Source organism: Pundamilia nyererei, unplaced genomic scaffold (assembly GCF_000239375.1).
Source record: "Pundamilia nyererei isolate P.nyererei 1_Seehausen unplaced genomic scaffold, PunNye1.0 scaffold00007, whole genome shotgun sequence".
Lineage (NCBI taxonomy): Eukaryota > Metazoa > Chordata > Actinopteri > Cichliformes > Cichlidae > Pundamilia > Pundamilia nyererei.
Window position 1 is genome coordinate 3,587,017 of NW_005187408.1, and position 18,838 is coordinate 3,605,854.

The following is an 18,838-nucleotide window of genomic DNA, read 5'->3' on the forward strand; positions in this document are numbered from 1 at the left end:
CGGGTTCCTGTACTCGAGCTTTTTACAGCAACTCGTATCAGCCTGATATGTTAATAGGCACAATGGGATTTGGGTTTGATTAAATGTCAATGCCTGAAGGAGAAAAGCAAGAGTGGAGAGAGGGGGGAAAAGAAAAAAAAATGCCAATTTCTCAGAATAAGAGATGTGGCTTGTTCTGAGCTCAGCGGGTTCTTGCCCATGCAAGAAGGACATTGGTTAGTCTCACACTATAGGACAGCAAAGGTTGTGTTAGTCCCAGCGGATCAGGCCATGACATGTTTGTGATTTACTCCATAACAGCTAGAGCTAGAAGTGGTTAGAGGGCTTTTCTGTCCTTCAATAGAAGGTGAATCATGAGAGTGGGCAAGTCAAGAGGGTCCATTACTTGAGTCAAAGATAAGGGTATGAACAGAGTGTATAAGCTTCTTACGAGTTCTCCTCACAAATTAACCGAAAATAGCAGAGCCGAGGCTAAAATTTAATTTGCAGCACGATGTCTGCTTCTGCAAATTCGTTCGTAAGGTGATTTAGCAGATACACCTTTTGTTTTAAAGTCCTAACGATCGAAAATGAAATAAAGAGCGCATTTGCATCGGGGGCGATTTATAATTGTAAATGAGTGCATTAGCCCGACAATTAACTTTTGGGTGTAAACGCTGCCATTACACCAGTGGCCATTATGTTAATCAAAGAGGATGAACGAAAACACAAAGAGAAAACTGGTAGAGAAAAAAAGTTTGTGAAGAAGAAAAGATGCAGACAGGATGAGGAAAAAATGGGGAGGCAAGGCAAGGACACAGGGACAATAATTGAAAGGGAACAGATGACTCTCAAGGAAAGAAAGGCTATGCCTCATGTCGGTTTGACCCACTCTTTGTGTCTTAAATTGGGGTCCATCTTGTGTCATGGTGAGCCTGAACCCCGAGCTGGATCTCTGGAGAATAGCTGCGCTGCTGTGGCACTTCTCAGAGAAAATAACCAGAGGAGGCTGAATCCATACGTTGTCACACTCAGCCCCTTATAGAAGATTAAGGAGTAAAATAGGTGACTCAACTCAACCCACCCCCACCCACCCCCAAGAGTGATGACATGCCTGTTTGGTTTTCTTTTCTGATACTGCACACCTCATTTGGACAGCGGAAGCTGAATTTATCAACTCTCTAAGTGAAGGAGGGGCTGGTCTTGGATCATTCACCAGGTCCTTTATGTGGCCACCTCATTCATTTTAATGATCTTTTATATTAGGAGACTCTTGATGAATTAAAGCCGGTGTGCCTGGAATTAGATATCGGGTTTTCTGGAGTTGTTATTCTGATTAGTTTTTAATTAGTTGTCTTTAAACATCACCTTTTTTATGCATCACATTAATTTAAAAGTTATAGCGGCAACAACATGTTTTGTATTTGCAGCGCTTCATCTTGTGTGCCCTCTACTGTAAGGTCAAAGGTCAGAGTAAACTGGCACATACTAGGTCGCTAAAGGTCTTTAACTAAACAGGTGCCGGTGCAGGACAGATAAGAGCATGGCTTAGGGTGTTTAGATTGCCACCCTGCAGTTACTGGTCCTCAAGCTCTTTAAATACTGCGTAATTATACATTAATTAGTCCATGTGATGCTGAGTCTGTTTAACTGATCACAGCCTCATATACTTTAAAAAAAAGAGTAATGAGCAGGGACAGACAAGCGTGACTAATGTGTATGCCCTGTAGAGGGCAATATTGTCTGCAGTGCTAGGAGTACTTTGAAGGGGCCTTTTAAATGTCTTCATATTTCTTCTGTATGGTAATGAAAGCTGTCTTCTTGTGCTATAAATTCCTAAAGTGATGAATAATCAACATAAGCTGTGTTACAGATCGCTGCATGAAGTCAAAAATTAGTCTGTTATAGATCAAGGCATTTTCACATATGTTTTAAATCCTTTAAAAAAAAGTTTGTTACCTCAAATAGCAAAATGCAGGCTGCTTTGTCATTGCTTGTTATTTGTCATTGTGCACCTCATTTAATATGACGGTGGATCGGTGTTTAAGAGCAGATTCATGTATGTGTTTCCAAGTGCTGTTCGTTCTCTTCCAAGGCTCAGTTTAGAAACAGTTGTTGGTGACATGATCAGCAGCAGAGCATGAAATTTGGCTAAAACGTCGCCTCGAGCACCGCGGGTTATTGACTTCCGTATTTAATCTGACAGATTTAATATAAAACAGGTGATCCTTGTGCCTTTCTCAATGGCTGTGGCTTGTGGATCCTTCTTCGGGACTGGCAGAAGCACACGACTCCAGTGCTCACCATCCAGGTCAGAACAAAGCTACTCTTTTACCTCCACGGCCCGCATTACAGCGGCTCGTGTGTGAGGATGGAAAAAGAGTGGAAATCAAACCTCCTCCATAAATACATGAAAGGTCAGCGATGACGTCAGAGTCCAGGGACTGCCCAGTCCGTGATTTTGCGGCCCATCGTCGGTGCCCAATTCGCTGCGGCTCTTTATATTTTGCACTCGGTGCACCTTGACCATGATCCCAGTATAAACACAGTGCTACACTTCTGAAATAGAAATGTGTGTTTGCCCGCTGCTCATAAGTCTTTCTACTGTTCCATTTGTTGCAGGCGGCTACAAAAGGAATAATTTTTGCTGACTTGCACAAAAAAAATTGAAAATAAACTTTCTTTATTCTGTTTGAGGTAGTTTACTATGAACTGCATTGTTTTATGAGTTCTCTCAGTATTCACTTTCCATGCTCTGCTCTTCTTCCACTATCCCTGAGCCCTCTAGGCCTTGGCCCAAGACTCCTCCACTTCCTTTTTCTAGTATTATGACTGACTGCAAAGAAGTGTGTGTGCCCATCTGCTGTGCTTGGCCTGATTTTTTTTGGCCATGACCCTTAACTTTTCAGCATGTAGTTTTTCAGTCTGTTTCTTGCTCTATTGGAAGGTGTCTTATACTTTGTTCCAGCTCTGTCTCAACATTCGTATCTTTGCTTCACTTTGCAGACTTGTGTTTGCTTTACATGCAACGTGTGCCTCGGAGAGGCAGGGTTCTTTAATATTCAGTCTATTTCCTGTTGTTATCCATGGCTTTATGCATAAAAGTTGGCACATATCTCAGCTAAAGCACTGTTGTTATAGTTATAATTCATTCATTCTCAATTGAGCTGCATTTGGAGGATAAACAGGAAACCTCTGCCTGTTTAGCTGTTGATTTTAGAAATATTATATTCAAAAGTATGGCTGCTGTTAAACATTGATCCTTTGGCGAGAGAGAGATGCTGGACTGCTCAATTAAATAACAAAACCTACACTTTACAAATAAATATGTATTAATTTGTTGTTTCAAGAAGCTATTTTGATGCAGACTTGTCCTTATTTATGCTGAGGCGCACATCTACCAGCCGTGCAGTCTGGGAGGCAGCCAGCCCCTCCCGGTGAGGTACTGTAAGCCCAACTTTCCCAACTTTGGTCCTCAGTGCTTGTTTTAAAAAGACGTCTACATGTGGCCCACATCTGCATTCACAGCATAAAACTGTTTCACTTTATTTATACAGGAACAAATGTCACTGCTGGTGTTGTATGTGTGTAAATTGTTGACTATAAACCATCTGTGGGCAGTTATTTTTCCGCTCTTAGCGTTGAAGCATTTAAAATATAGCTGCAGTTTTGCCATGGAAGAAGTAAGATTCATTTATGTTAATCAGTGTTTACACACAGAGTACAAGTGAGAGGAAAACCAAAACCGAGCGTGCGGCAGCTACCATGTTAATATGTAGATGCACAGTATTGTGTTTAGCATAATGTGCAAAGAAAAAAGCAAAAAAAAAAAAAACTTTGCCAGATGTTCTTAACTAGCTTTACTGGCCTGAGTATACAAGGGCAAAATAATCTTTCTGCAGCACAAGAGCTCACATTTCTTAATTTTCTGTGAAACAAAGGAAGCTTTTCTTGCGGAAAGCCTCTTTTATTTGTGTTGGATTGGAAGACAGAGGGTGTATTTGATCTGTTAAAGCGCCCCGCAATTAACCTGGTACAACACATTGGCCGAGGCTCAGCTGTTGACATTGTGTAGCCGCTGCAGGTACAGCGCTCTCGAATGGCACTGTTTGGTTCTAGGATCCAATAAGCACCACTTAGGCTCATGTAACAGATACACATAGCCATTCACACAAAGTTAACCATTAGTTTGACACTGTTAAATCACACTGCCTGCAGCTCAGCGTGTCACACATTGCTCTCGCTTCTGCAAGGCATGGATAGAAGTAATGACCACAAGCGTGCAGGCAACCCGTTCTGTGTTTTTAAGGTGGATAAGCACATAAGCACGGGCAACAAGCCAAACAGAAGCTGTTGATGTTGAACCACGCACTTTCGGCCTCTTGATTGACACATTCAAAGTATCATTTTTGATATTTTGTTATTGCAGCACAACTCTCCAGCTTTAAGCACTGCGGCAGCATTTCGAATACATGCTGTATGATTTCAAACTTCACTCAAGTAGTCGGGTTTGTTGGTCACAGGAGAGGCGGCTGCTAATGAATGGTTGTTATAAATCAAATGTCTAAGATTTGTCAGAGGTTTGTTTTAAAAGCATCTAGGCCCAAAATAACTCAATAATTATATGACTCACCTTGCCACTCAGGAAAAGAGTATTTTTTTTCTCTGCCAAAGTACCCACTCCATCTTTGCAAAAAACTAATTCACAGTGTGGCTATGTACATGTAATATTTTTGGATCATAAGAGTAAAAAAAAAAAAGCCCACTCCCTGTCAAATGCTATGTTTTGTTTGTCTGCCAAAGTAAAGGCTTGACAAGAAGGAATCCAGTCATTACCACTGGCAACCATAACTTTTCACCTCGGTGCTGACGGCTTCCCTGACTGCATCACTGCTATCTGATTCCCATCCAACTATATTGGGCCAGACACTGTACATAAACAAACAGGTGAGTAAGTAAAAAAATACAATTAAACTCAAATGTACAGCACATGCACAAACACACACACACACACACATATCGCTGCCTGCCTGTCTATCCTCTCTCTTCCCCTCTCCTCGGGTATATGCGGTCTCTTTGACACAGTCTGCCAGTCTGCTGCCATGCAGCGCCACATTTAGCTCCGCAAGAAGTGCCAGACTGCAGCAGAGCAGAGCGGAGTGAGGGGGTTATTAATGGCCTTCCTTATTTTAAACGACAGTCTGAAAACACTGGTGGCACCATGCAGACCCTGCTAGCTGCAAGCTTGTCTTTCATCCCATCTGTCTTCACGGCACTCAGTCTCCTTGGTCCTAATGGGCCCATAGCTGTCGCTCTGTCAGTTTGCACCTAATGCATCCTCGGCTGTCTGGTGGGTCCAGTGGGCAGTCTCGGTGGGTTGCATGTGAAAGCACACAACAATCCATCACTTTCAACTAATGTGTTGCACCTCTTCTTTAATTATTTGAAGACACAGAGGATTTCTTTTAAATAAATAGGCTAACTGTCCAACAAAACCTTTCATGAAAGTTACATCTTCATAAAACTTACCCACAGTTGGGACTGCAGCGTCATCACATCATTAAGATGTTCAGACCGTTGTCTCAAACCTTCAGGTTATCTCTCCCCCATTTTCCCCCTCCCTTTCACCATCCTGCTCACCCTCTTACTTTTCATTCTTCCAAGCCTCTGAATGCCACCTATCACTCCATCCCACTGTGAATTTTGACACCTGTCTGATGTATGGCTCTCTTTTCTGCATCAGTCTCTCTACTGCCCCTTTAGCTGTGGAGCTCGGCCAATCAGGCAAGCGATCAAGATTAATCAAAACATGATGCGTTTATGTGTTAACACTGCAGCAAGCATCGATATAAATATGAATAGAGCAATGGTTTGTCAGAGTAAAGATAAATAATGCCATTATGTAAAACTCAGCACACAGTGGCTTATGTACAATCCATGTGTACACATCTATACATGGTATATACTGGCTGCTTAGATTTAAATGTGAGCAGATGTAGTATATGTTTCAGTGCTATTTTACTGTATTTGTTCTCTAGTTCTGGAGCAATTATATGGTCTAAATGAAATTACAAACATGAATCAGCCTCCTCTTAACGTTCTCACTGTTCACCAATTTTTGTGAGGGTCTGCCTGTATTTTTCTATTTGTACACTGACATTTTCTAATTTACACAGATATGTAATTATGAATCCTAAGATTCATAATTGAACATAAATCCATGTATACTGTGTCACATTGGTGGCTGTACATTAAGGCCATAAAATTTAGTATCACTTGTCTGGGGAGTAACAAAGACTGACGGCTTAATTCGAGACCTATTGCGGCCCTCCAGACATCATAACACTGCCAGACGTGGATATGGTGAAATCTATTATTGACTGGTCATTTTGTTCGACTGTTGCTCCCAAGTGAATGAGGAGTGATAGCTCCTCTCCCTGGTGGCAGACACTGAGGGGGTATTCCAAAACAAGTCTGAACAATTTCTAATTTTGCAAAAATATATTTTTATTTACAATTTTAGGGCAGTGGATCAAAAGTTTATTCCATATTATTTGGGTAATTTGGGTTGGGTGAACCTATTAATTATAAAAATTCCTATATGCAGTCACCAGGTATATACACCTGCTCATTAATGTAATGAATTAGCCCAATTCATTTATGCACGTAGACACGGTTAGGACGACCCAGTGAAGTTCAAATCAAGCATCAGAATGAAGAAAAGGGATTTCAGTGACTTTTAATGTGTCATGGTTGTTGGTGCATGATGGACTCAGATGTTGGTCTGAATGTTTAAGAAACTGCTGATCAGCTGGGATTTCCCCACACAAACATCTGTAGGATTTACAGAGAATGGTGACATAAATAATATCCAGAGAGTGGCAGCTCCTTAGGTGAAAATGCCTTGTTGATGTCAGAGGTCAGAGGTGAATGGGCAGATTGCTGAAGGAAGGAAACAGTAACTCAAATAATCACTTGTTACAACCAAGGTATGCAGAAGTGCACAAGTTGAACACAAGATGTGCTACAGCAGCAGAAGACCACACCGGGGGAGGGGGGGAAGAGTCTATTTGCTAAGAACAAGAAACTGAGGATACACTTTAAACAGGCTGTGATATTTGGATGGTAGGCTCTGAATTTGGTGTAAATAACATGAAAACATCCAGTTCATACTGGTGGTGTAATGGTGTGGGGGATTTTTCTCAACCAAATGAGAATCACTTAAACACAAGAGTCTACCTGAGTATTTTAGCTGACCGTTTCCAGCCCTTTGTGACCCATTTTCTCCTTCCAGCAGGATAACACACCATGGCACATCATCTCAAACTGGATTTTTGAACATGACATTGATTTCACGGTATTCAAATGGCATCCATCATAAGCAGATCTCAATCCACTAGAGCACCTTTGGGATGTTGGGAAACAGGAGATTTGCATCATGGATGCACAGATAAAACATTAGCAGCTGCTGTGTCATGCTATCATGTCAATATGGACCAAAAACTGAGGATTGTTTCCAACACCTTGTTGAGTGGAGCTAGTTTTGAAGGCAAATGGGGTTCAACTCAGGACAATCAATGTATAATGCAAGCAGCTTTTTAAATCAAGTTAACTTTAACAAACTTAAAATGGAAAAAGAAAGTGGCTAATAGAAATGTGTGGTCATTCTGTTGTTTTATTGCAAAATGAACTTTTCCTAACAATCCCAAGTTAGGAAAATCTAGACGCAAGGAAAACAGATGAGAATAGAGTTGCTTGCCCATTGTAACGACTACAGCTTAAAAGAAAGCATATTTTATACTGCACGACATACTGTATGAGATTTTTAAGACGTATTTTTGTTTCTCTGTATCAGTGTCAAAAACGATTACTAATTGGGCATCATTTTTCTTTGGAGCAACGACATCCGGTAAAATAAAATTCAAAATGAAAGGTGAATGGTGAACCCCGGAGAGATGAGCATACTTCCCGACCTGCAGGCAGTTTGAACTAAACCACATTTTCTGGAAAATTACAAAGAAACTTATCGAACAGGTGATCACAGCAACAATACTTAAAACATATAGCAGCATCCTTTACAAGTTATAATGATATAGTGTCTAACCATACAAAAATAAATGAATAACAAATTTCCCCAATCCAAAAGTACAAAATGTAGCAAAAGCACCAATAAATGTGCCAGACTTAATATAAAAGTGATATTATCTCTGAAGTGCCATTATAAGGTCATATAATACATTTCTATAATTAATATTCATACACAGATATTTGCTACAAAGGCAATACAAATGTAATACTATATTAACAAATTTGTACAAAGTAATCAGCAATATTTACAGTTTTTAACATTTCCTGCTAAAGCTGACAAAAACTCATGGTTCTCATTGCGTGCATGTCAAGTTTCTTTTTTGTTGCTGGGCTTCCGTTGCCATAGTGACAACCTCTAACCCGTGTAGTGTAGCAAAGCCAGAAACATTTCAGTCATTGAGTTTGACAACATGGCTTGATTACCACCTTTTCAACAGCACAAGTGCGATTTTCTGTTTGGTGAAGCTGCCCTCTGGGGCTCTCAAATCACAGCGAACACCCGGAACGCCTTCCCTCCGGGAGGGTTTTGAAGGCTGCAGGGAAGGAGAACAACAAGAGGGAGAGTGAGTCTGGGTGCTGCATGTGTCAGATACAGAACATGTCCCAGCCTACATGACAGACACACACAAACAGATCGACTGGTTTTGTGGAGAAATGTCCGTGGCGGTGTGCTGTCTGACGTTCTGATGACAGACAGCACACAAACAGATGGAGGCTGAAGTTCAGTGAAAAAAAAACAGGTAAACCACCCATTAATACACAAACACGAGGAACTTCATGTGGTCACCCAGCAAAGACAGACATGTTGTAAAGGTAAGGGACACAGATAAGTGATGGGCAGACGTCAGGTATCTTAGCAGAGTGACAAAGATAAATTAAGTGGCGACAGGCATGGTAAGAGCAAGGAGATGAAAAGGAGGAGGAAAGGGCTTTGAATGAATGAGGCTGTGAATGCAAGTCTCCCCTCTACATAGGTCATGGGAAGTGTAGAGATTCTGCAGACCACAGTAGGTGCAATTTAATTTCTCTTAAAAACTGGAACAGACTACACTGTATCTAGGTCACTTTGAAGAGTGGCTGGTATGAACCTGTGGCCTTAATATTGTTGCAATGTGGTGCAGCATAAATTCAACACAAGCTTTCACCTTATTAGCATAGCAATACCTTAGCTTGCAGGAGAATTTAATAACAGCAATCTCTAATTTTATATCAGAGACACTTTGAGTCTTCAGACTCAAAGATCACATCTGCTGATTCTTCTACATTCAGAAGACAGCGTTACACAGCACAGATTTGAATTTGTTTGAGTACTTTATAGGCCACTTTAAGCTTCTTAACATTCCAACAGCCACCGTAAAAACCAGTGATATCTCTTGTTTCCTACTCTGTGTTAGCACATGGCACCAAACAAGGTAATCTACTCTCAACCCTCTTCGTCGGATTAGACAAATGAAAAATGTTGGGGCGGTATAAGCAGATGTACACCCCTATGTCGACGATGAAGTGCTCTATTTGCAAACTAGCTGAGGCGTTTCATCTTATGTATATTGCTGTCCTTGGCTGTGGCATTGTTAAAGCTGGAGCGAGAAGCCGTTACATATACATGACCAGCTGTTACATCCGAGCACTCGCCAAGTGGGTTCACACAGTGCTGATTAAACCATGTAAATGGATGTGTATTTTCCAGTATACCAGAGTTTTGAATCTGGCATCTGTGGTGACATTCCCATGCTGGCACTCCAGTAGAGATGAATTTTGTATTATCAAAAAAAATAACCAGTTTGCCAAAACTAAAGAAGGGAGAAACCACAGAGCAGGATAGAAAAGAATATATCAGCTCAGTGTGGTAGAAACACCCAAAGAAAAGGAAAGTTTCTGGTGCTCTAGACAGAAAAGGAACTCGTTCAGAGAAAGAATTAGTGTCTAAAAAAGATGTTTATAATAAGTTATTAACTATTGTCAGCTGTGTTTATGTAATTATTCTTGCTGCCAGAAGGGGGAGACAAAAACAACAGAGACGCTAGATGTTCTTTATATGCTAAAAATTGGTCATTTCAGCTTCTTACTATTGCTGGTTGCTAATGCGGATGTAAGCATTAGCAACCAGCATTGTGGGTGAGTAAAAGATTACAAACAGGCCATTCCAGCCCATTGTTAGCTGACTGCCAAGCAATGTGACGGCATTATAACATATCACACCTAATTTAACTTTTATGGATATAAATGATGTTTTTGTTCTGAAATTAAAATGACACAATGTTTTTACAAGATGTTATAGTTGCATAATTGCTGAAACAGATTATTTTAATTAATTGCTAGGCAACATGATGATGTCATAATATTTGATATAGGTAAGAACTTTCAGAGGACTAAGATAAACCTGTGTGCAAAGTTTGGTCGCTCAACTCCTGTTGGTCCAAGAGGAGTTGAGAGACAAAGAAACAAACACAGACAGAAATTTCTGTGCAGATATTTGTTGTCTGTGCTACATATATTTCATCTTTTTAGCTTTTGTAATGCTGGCTACTTTTCAGCTGTATTATATTTAATAAATATTCAGCAACACAGCAACTTCAAATGCAGCAAGTCAGCTTGTCGGTGATGACGACTTCTCTTTCTATACCATGTAGCAAATTAGAGCAATCGAACGCCATTTCACAGATTCATTTAGATTACAAGTGACCGTACAAGTAACCAGATCCGTTTCTACCAAATAAATGAGATGTTTTACACATAAATCCTTCATAAATCCTTGCAGCTTCTTTCCTCAACCTGATTTGCATTAATTCATCCACTTTCCTGTTAGAACCAAGCAAGAAAATTGTCTAAAATCTGATTCAGTATTGACCCCCTTTGAGATAAATGGTAACAAGACCCTGTTTCCTCGGTTACACGCATTAACTTTTTATTTCTGTCCTTTTTTATTTTTCTGTTTAACTATATTAAGCTTTAAATCCTTGTATATTGGTCGTCCTTTTTGACCTACTACCAGAAAGCAAACCACGTCTAGAACTACACGAAGATGCACTCCTCTTGTGTACACTAATTGCCAAGCAATTCATTATTTTAAACTACAAGAATGCAAATGACTCTACCACGTGCACTGCATACAGGATGTAACTGCCTGCATCTTGAAATGATTAGGTCCAGAAGGAGAGGAGAGTAGATACCTGAGAGGCATTGATTTCTTACTGCTCCACTCTGGGTGCAAGTGCATTAACCGCTTCACTTTCCTGTCATGTATTAAGGCTGAATGCTGACACAGGACCAGCAAACCCCCCCCAAACAATATATCTATATTGGTATTATAAAACAGAGATAGGATACTGTTATGCATTATTTATTTTGTCCTTCTTTTATTGTGTATATAACTATTTTCCATCTATCTATCTATACACATATATATTTATTTATTTTATTATTTATTTTCCCCTCTTATAAGATTGTGAGGTTAGTCATCCAATACCTCTCTGAGGAAATGCCATTCTGGTACGAGGCGATGTAGTGTTTTCGCTTGTCCACTGGCATCACATCGATATAACCACCCACATCGTTCCTGATGACTCCAGCGTGGACGGCCGCTCGACATATACTGGACTTCTACAGGAGCATGCAAGAGGAAGGAAAACATGTCAGAAATGTTCATTCATTTCTGTCTCTAAAATGCTGACAGCCCCAAAGTAGTGTGAATTAGTGTCTGACAAGTTCAGCTTCAAAAACAGGGACTTACATCAGAGTATATTCTGGTACCGATCACTCTGGATATGTGAGGATTCTCTTCTACACAGTTTCTCGGGCAGTATAACCTAAGACGAATGATGAACAGACATGATGCTAGGCAGCTCTGATAACCAGAGAGAGTGTGCGATACAGGGAGGTGCATACCTTGGACAGTGTTTTACAGGCCTTTCGTATGGACACAGTTGTGCAACTGTGGTTTCACATGTGATGGCTTTGACTGTAAGAAGGAAACACAGCGGGTGTCGGCAAAGCCCATAATGAGAAGCTGGAAACAAATGACAACATATCTACATGCACAGCATGACAGACTAACCTGTCACTCTGGAGACTGTGAAGGAGTTAGCACTTTGATATTTTCTGTCAAGGGGAAAATGAATACAGCAACATTAGATGTTATTATTTCTATTCACTTTCATTATATTTAACTATCAGTTGTCATTGGTGTAAATTTATTGCCGTCTCACCCAAGTGACTGGACGCCATTCTTGTAGGATTTGATAAAAAAGTCCTTTCTTCCTTGCCTTGTTACATCCATCCATCCTCCATCATTATCTATGACACCAGCATGTAGACCAGCTCTGCACACACTGGATTGCTGCAATAAAAGAGATAAAAAGAGACACCATTTATAATGTATTTAGCAAGAAATGTGGATAAATAAGCACTAAGACGTATCCTCAAAGTACAAAACATCTTTTTCCCCAAAGCTTCATCTTGCACACCTCGTGAAAAAACACTGAAGCGTTCAAATCTTTTTTAATCTTCCCTCAGAGTACACTAGCTACATGTGCACTCACCATTTCATAGTACACTGTGCCAACTACTTTTCCTGTAGCATCTAGGCATCCAGCTGGGCACTCGTATCTGTGTGTCAATGCAAAAATAACCATGTGAATATGTGAACTGTACATTCTGCACCGCACCCTATTAATGCTTCGCCTTCACTGTACCTATTGCATGTTGTTCCTTTGCACTGATCCCGAAGCTTAGTGTCACAGGTCACTAGCTGGGCTGTAACACATAAACACAGAGGTCTTTGAGTTCTCCTGCAGCATGTGTGAACTAGCGGCTCTGATGCAGATGACTAGTTCCTAAAAGACTCAAGTGGAGACGCTTCAAGAATAAAAGACAAGAATTCAGGTTCAGGGCGGTCAGCAAAACTAGAGGATGTGTCTCATCTTACAAGCACAGGCCTTAATGTGCTGCAGAGAGGAAGCCATTTAAAAACCACAGCGAGCCGCTCTCACCCCTCAACACTTCTCAGCAAGCCAAAAACAAACACACACTCAGGGGCTCATGCTAAAATAGACCTCCCCTCTCTGCTCCAAAGAGTGACTTGCAATATTGAGTAGACTCCAGAAAGTGCCAGGGTTAATCATGGAGATGACAGATAAGGACTATACAGCATCAAAGCAATTTAAGATAAATTGCAAGAAAAATATTTAAGGTCAAAGTCTACTTCTTGCACTTATTATTCAGTATCGCTAGCTCAATGCTGAGCAAGCAGCTACAGGTTTCCTTTTTCTTTTGCAGCACATATTGTCCTCCACTTCCACTCTCTGCACCTCCCAGACCTAAAACCATATTGTACACCCCCCATTTCGAGAGGAAACCTGATCCAAAATAAACAGTCAAATGGCAGCTTACACATCTGCTGTGTGTTGACCATTTCATTCTTCTGCAGGTCCTCTGCGGGGGGCTGCGTAGGGGCTGGAGCGGGGAAACTGGGAGGCTCAGGTCTGGAGGCCCGAGCCCGGGGATTTGTGGTACGGGGGACCTCTGGTTCAATAAAGTTGTTCTCTTCAGTTTCCTCTTGCAGTGGATATGAATTGTCATCTTGCCCTTAAATAAAACAGAAATCAAGGCATGATAATGAGTTATTTGCACCGACTTCTGTCTCCCTCTCTCTATGTGTGGCTTTTTCTTACCTTTGTAGCAGAGGTTGTCTTTGCATCCTCCTCCATAGCTGGGGGGACAAGAAGAGCACGGGGTCCCATGTTTGTAAGGTGCATGGCCCCACCAGTTTCCCCTGTGCACATGAAACATCAAACAAAAACTACTGAACACAGACAAACCAGGACTGCTTTAACTACAAGTGATCGCTGTGATGTCACATCAAAACGGCCTGACACTATAATTAACTCTTCACAGTGCTGGTACACAACATATCTGCTTACTTCGGTGAATAGTTGCAGACAAGATAGACGGCTTTGGCCCAGATCTGCCCCCACACGTTCATGTTGTAACACAAGTTGATTGCACAGCCAATTCGACTGCTGGTAGCCCAGACAAGCTACAAAAGAAGGACAATACGGAGAAGCAGAAACAGATGACTTAAATGTTCTCATTGCACCTTTGTAAGGTTTCCAGAAGTCATGATCCATAGCTACCTGTGTGTAATGTGTGCAAACTGGGCCAGAGCACCTGAAGGGACAGTAGGGATTACACTCTTGAGGGTAAGGGAAGGAGTAGTCTTTCACTTCATCATACCAAGCCTGAACATGGGACGTGGGTGGACGATACCTGGAGAGATCAGTAAGCACATCTATGATTATAATGTTCCAAGCAACATATCTTGTGTCTTATGAGTCCTTTGGTGTAGATGTTGGCATTAAGCTCTTCACTGCTCACTACAACTGTCTTTTTAAGTCTTGTAATATACTGTATAAGCTCTCAGTGCTCGGATATTCAGTTATGTTAAAATGCATATGTATATGTATATGGTAAATATGGCCGAGCATTAGATAAGCAGTGCTTGATTTGTTTTGACACAAGAACTCTGAGGCAAGCACACTTAATAAACCCATGTAGTGCCACCTATAGTTATCATCCACTGGCAAACAGAGTGCTCTAACTGAAAATCAACATTTGTGCTCAGTAACCAAGGACACTGATCTGGCACCAGGTGTTGCCAGTTAATCTGATTAGAATTAAGCAGACATCTCGACTGTGGAGTGATATGATTAGATGCAGAACAAGCGTCTCTTGTGTGAAGCAGCGCTGTTTTCTGGAGCTCTGCAGGAGACTGAGTGAAATAAAGGAGCAAAGAAATCTGTGTTAAGTCGGAGTCCACTCGCATATATGCCACAGTGTGTGTTTGACGTCTCATTCGCAGCAGGTAAATGCCAGTCATGGGTAACATATTGTACACTCACCGGCCACCTTATTACTTGCGAATGTTCAAGTGCTTGTTAATGCAAATGTCTTATCTGCCAATCAGAATAGAGAAACAGGGTGATTTAAGAGACTTTGGACGTGGCATGGTTTTCCGTGACAGGCTGCTTGGAATATTTCAGAAATTGCTGATCTACTGGAATTTTCCAACACAACCCTATCTCTAGGGTTTGCAAAGAAAGGTCCAAAAACCAGAAAATATCCAGTGAGCAGCAGTTCTCTGTTCAAAAATGCCTGTTTGATGCCAGAGGTCAGAAGAGAGCAGCCAGGATGCTTTGAGCTGACAGGAATGCAACAGTAACTCAAATAACCACCTGTTACCAACAACGTAGGCAGAGCAGCATCTCTGAACGCACAGCACATCAAAACCTTGAAGCAGATGGGCTACAACAGTAGAGGACCACACTGGGTGCCACCCCTGTCAGCTAAGAACAGGAAACAGAGGCTACAATTCACACAGGCTCGCCAACATTGGACAATAGAAGAAAAACTTTGTCTGACCTGATAAGTCTTGATTTCTGCTGTGTCTGGTGTTAAATGGTGGTGTAAATAACACAAAAGCATAGAGCATAGGTGGTGTAATGTTGCGTTGATATTTTCCTTGGACACTTCGAGCCCTTTAGTATCAACTGAACGTTGTTTAAATGTCAGCCTGCCCGAGTACTGTTGCTGACCATCCGAGTGACTTCATTGTATCCAAACAGCCTCGATCGTCACCAGATTTTTATACTACAGCTTACTTGGTCACTTAAAGTAGAACAGAGCACTTTGAAAAGCTTTTGAAGTGTCCAAATTTATTTAATTTTAGTGTTTGATAGCATAAACTGTCTGTAATAACAGATTATTTACCTTCCCCAGTGTGCCCCCAGATTCTGTCCAATCTGCGGAAGCAAGCCGGCGGGACCGTGCTCCCACAGACACGTCTCTGCCCACTCCTCTGCAGTACGTTCCAACTCTGTGTCCCACACCTGCACGAGGCGAGATGGAGAAATGAGTTTCCTGGATTATAAAAGTAACAAAATGGTGATAAAATGCATATAAACCAGTTCAATGTGTTATAGGGTAAAGGAGCTTAGAGAAACACTGCTCTGTGGTCATTTCAACCTATGATGATAAGGAAGAGAAACTAGGAGCTGCTGCTGCTGCAGTAAAGCTTTTTGCCTTTCTTTCTTCGACTCAGCTGACTTTTCTTGGAAGTTGGAAGTTTTGGAAGTCGTGGAAGTTTAAAAAAAAAAAAAAAAGGGGGGGGGGTTAGTAATAACTTCCATATGTCTCTAGTGAGATGACTGGGTACATGCTTTTGTTTCACTTTCCCTCTGTGAGTTGCCCTCTCAGTCAAGTTTAGCTCTGGTTGGATACTAAGGGATCGTATTCCCATTCTGGGGTTTTCTGGGAATGCAAAGAGTGTCCTTCCTCCCTGCTGACCTATATTCTACTATAAAAATGCTAGAAAAACACCAACTGTACTTCCTCTGAAGGACAGCGTGTGTTCGTTTACTCCCAGTTCCAGTGTGGGATGACTTGTATAACAGGTTTCTGCCAGAAAGTCTATTAGCTGATGTGCGTTAGTGGGTGTGAGCGCATGTATTAGTAGTATATGGGTGAAGGTGTCAGAAATATTTGCATTTCACACGTTGGGGCCTGGAATTCAGCTTACCTTCACTGAAATCTCATCCACTAACCATACTAAAATAACCCCCCTCAACTTCCACCAACCACCTCCGCTGTCCGTCCCTCTAGAAACAACTGCCCCGCACACCTACTTAGCAACAGGATGTCTGGCAGTGCTGCAAATTAACTCTTAACTCCGAGCAGTTTCTTCAGCTGTTTCTTCCTGTTAAACGCATTTGTTAAAAATCAGCGATGCCAACGTGATACTGCAGAGCGGAATGTCAGTTTTTAAAACAGAGCCTTGTGGGAAGGTTACATAACTGAACAAACACATAAAAATTCATCGTCAATAGAAGGATGCAGAGTTACAGCAACCTCTCCTGCGGTTGCCTGTGGTCGTTCTTGTACAATAAGGTCAGATGTTGAGTGACAGACGCGGGGCTAAAACAGGAATGAGAATTTGTTTACCTGAAACCCTATCTGCGCTCAGACGTGACCTCTGCTTGCAGTGAGCCGCAAATAAATGTCGGTGTTGCCTTATCTGTTGCGTATCCCTTTTTTTGGCAGGATAATGGAGACCAGTCAACTCTAGTTTGATTTATATCTGCATATTTTCCCTTTGATTCTTCTCAAAGAATGACATCCTTGTGCAAAAAAAAAAAAAAAAAGACTGATAAGCAGTGAAATACAGTATGCAGTGCTAAATTGGTGGTTCTGTGTCTTAAAACATTTTACTGTGACCGCAACTACAATAGGCTTCAAGCCTGAAAAAGAACCCAAAATTCTGGCTGCAGCTTCTCGGAGCTCTTGGAGATTACAGTTTGTATCACAAAGACGTGATGTGCGATGATCTCGAGGCACGTCTTAAATAATGATAAAATAAGCGGCACCGTCCAGCTGAGAAACTCATTCCACTGTCCAGAAAAGTTGCAGTGAAAGCAGGTTGAGAAAGTGTTGACCGAGACACATATTTTTCAGCTGTTGAGTCTGTACAGAGTACAGCTGGCTTGTCAAGCTGCTGCTGTTTGCACAGTTCGCCCAGCAGGGGAGGCCTTGTAACCGCGAACCACCCCGCCCACCACCCACTTCGACCACAGTTCCGCGGGGCCGTAAAGAAAAACACCTCCTCTGCTTGAGTCTTTCAGCGCCGTACACACTGCATTGTTTATTTCGCTTAACACTTCATTTGTGGCAGTTTTTTTTTTTTCTGATTCTATTCCAAAGGCCCAGAGGGCTACTTCCTTTGCAAGTGTGAGTTTCCTGCTCATAATCAATGGTGCATGCTGAATAATACTGAAAAGCAGGGAACAGACATGGGAATTGGGAAACCAAAGCTGGGGAAAAAGAAAACAGAAGGCGTGATATGATTTGGTGAGAACAATGGGATGCAAATGGGTAACTTAATTTACAGCAATACAAATCTTAACGGTATAGCAACAATAGTCAACAACAAGGGAAAAATAATAAGACAAATTAAAGGAAAGATGTGTATCCTCAGTTTGTGTAAATGTGTCTCTGCTCATTTTTATACCCATGCCGTTCTTTATTCTATCACACATTACTGAGTCGTCATTGGAGTCAATGGTCCGAAAAGTTTTATGATGACATTCCCCGAAATATTTATGAAAAGTGCAATTGCAACCCATTCATAGTGAGCATTTGCAGGAAGAGCAATGTTTATAATCTTGGCATTATATTAAGCAAGTGTACTGAGAGCTTTGGACTCCCACAGCAATATATGCAGCTTGAGATGGCGTGCAATTATTCATGCAGTGCATTCTAGCTCCCACCAGCTCATATCAAAGTTCCCGGGGCTGACCACTGTTTGAATGTTGTCGCCGAGCAAACACCATTATCTCCCTATTATTGTGCTGTAACAGGGGGCATGGTTTGAGCAACAATGCAAAGCAAATCATTGCTGGGTGAGAAAATCGCATTTGCAAAATTGCAGAAGGAGTTACGCAGCCAGTGTTTTGCAGATGAACCGAATGACAGGAAGCCGTTTCAACAGACGGAATTGCGAGCTGGCCAAACCGTAGCTCGAAACGCATGACAGGCGTTGGAGGAGGCAGTGAAGGATGGCTTTCAGAGGTTCTACAGACTTTTAAAAAAAAAAGGCTGATGAGTCAGGACTGGATGGAAGGCCAAAGTGTTTTAAGTCAGCGTAGGGGAATGTTGGCCTCAGTTCATGGCATTGTCTAGAGGATAAAAGAGCACTTGGATGACCTCCGTAAATCACCCCCCC

General features: G+C 41.6%; 1 protein-coding gene across 1 annotated transcript in view; it reads right to left on the reverse strand.

Annotated features, from left to right (window-relative positions):
- Window positions 1-7,634: 7,634 nt before the first annotated feature.
- Window positions 7,635-18,838, reverse strand: part of crispld1a (cysteine-rich secretory protein LCCL domain containing 1a) — a 15,168-nt gene continuing 3,964 nt past the window's right edge. Inside the window, exons 3-15 of the mRNA XM_005722554.2 lie at window positions 15,832-15,950; window positions 14,199-14,331; window positions 13,986-14,101; window positions 13,737-13,837; window positions 13,456-13,650; window positions 12,759-12,819; window positions 12,606-12,672; window positions 12,273-12,403; window positions 12,122-12,165; window positions 11,953-12,025; window positions 11,798-11,873; window positions 11,534-11,667; window positions 7,635-8,600 (exon numbers count right to left, since the gene is read on the reverse strand). Of these exons, the coding sequence (XP_005722611.1) occupies window positions 8,549-8,600; window positions 11,534-11,667; window positions 11,798-11,873; window positions 11,953-12,025; window positions 12,122-12,165; window positions 12,273-12,403; window positions 12,606-12,672; window positions 12,759-12,819; window positions 13,456-13,650; window positions 13,737-13,837; window positions 13,986-14,101; window positions 14,199-14,331; window positions 15,832-15,950 (1,302 nt within the window). The 3' untranslated portion in view covers window positions 7,635-8,548. The remainder of the gene's footprint in view (window positions 8,601-11,533; window positions 11,668-11,797; window positions 11,874-11,952; window positions 12,026-12,121; window positions 12,166-12,272; window positions 12,404-12,605; window positions 12,673-12,758; window positions 12,820-13,455; window positions 13,651-13,736; window positions 13,838-13,985; window positions 14,102-14,198; window positions 14,332-15,831; window positions 15,951-18,838) is intronic.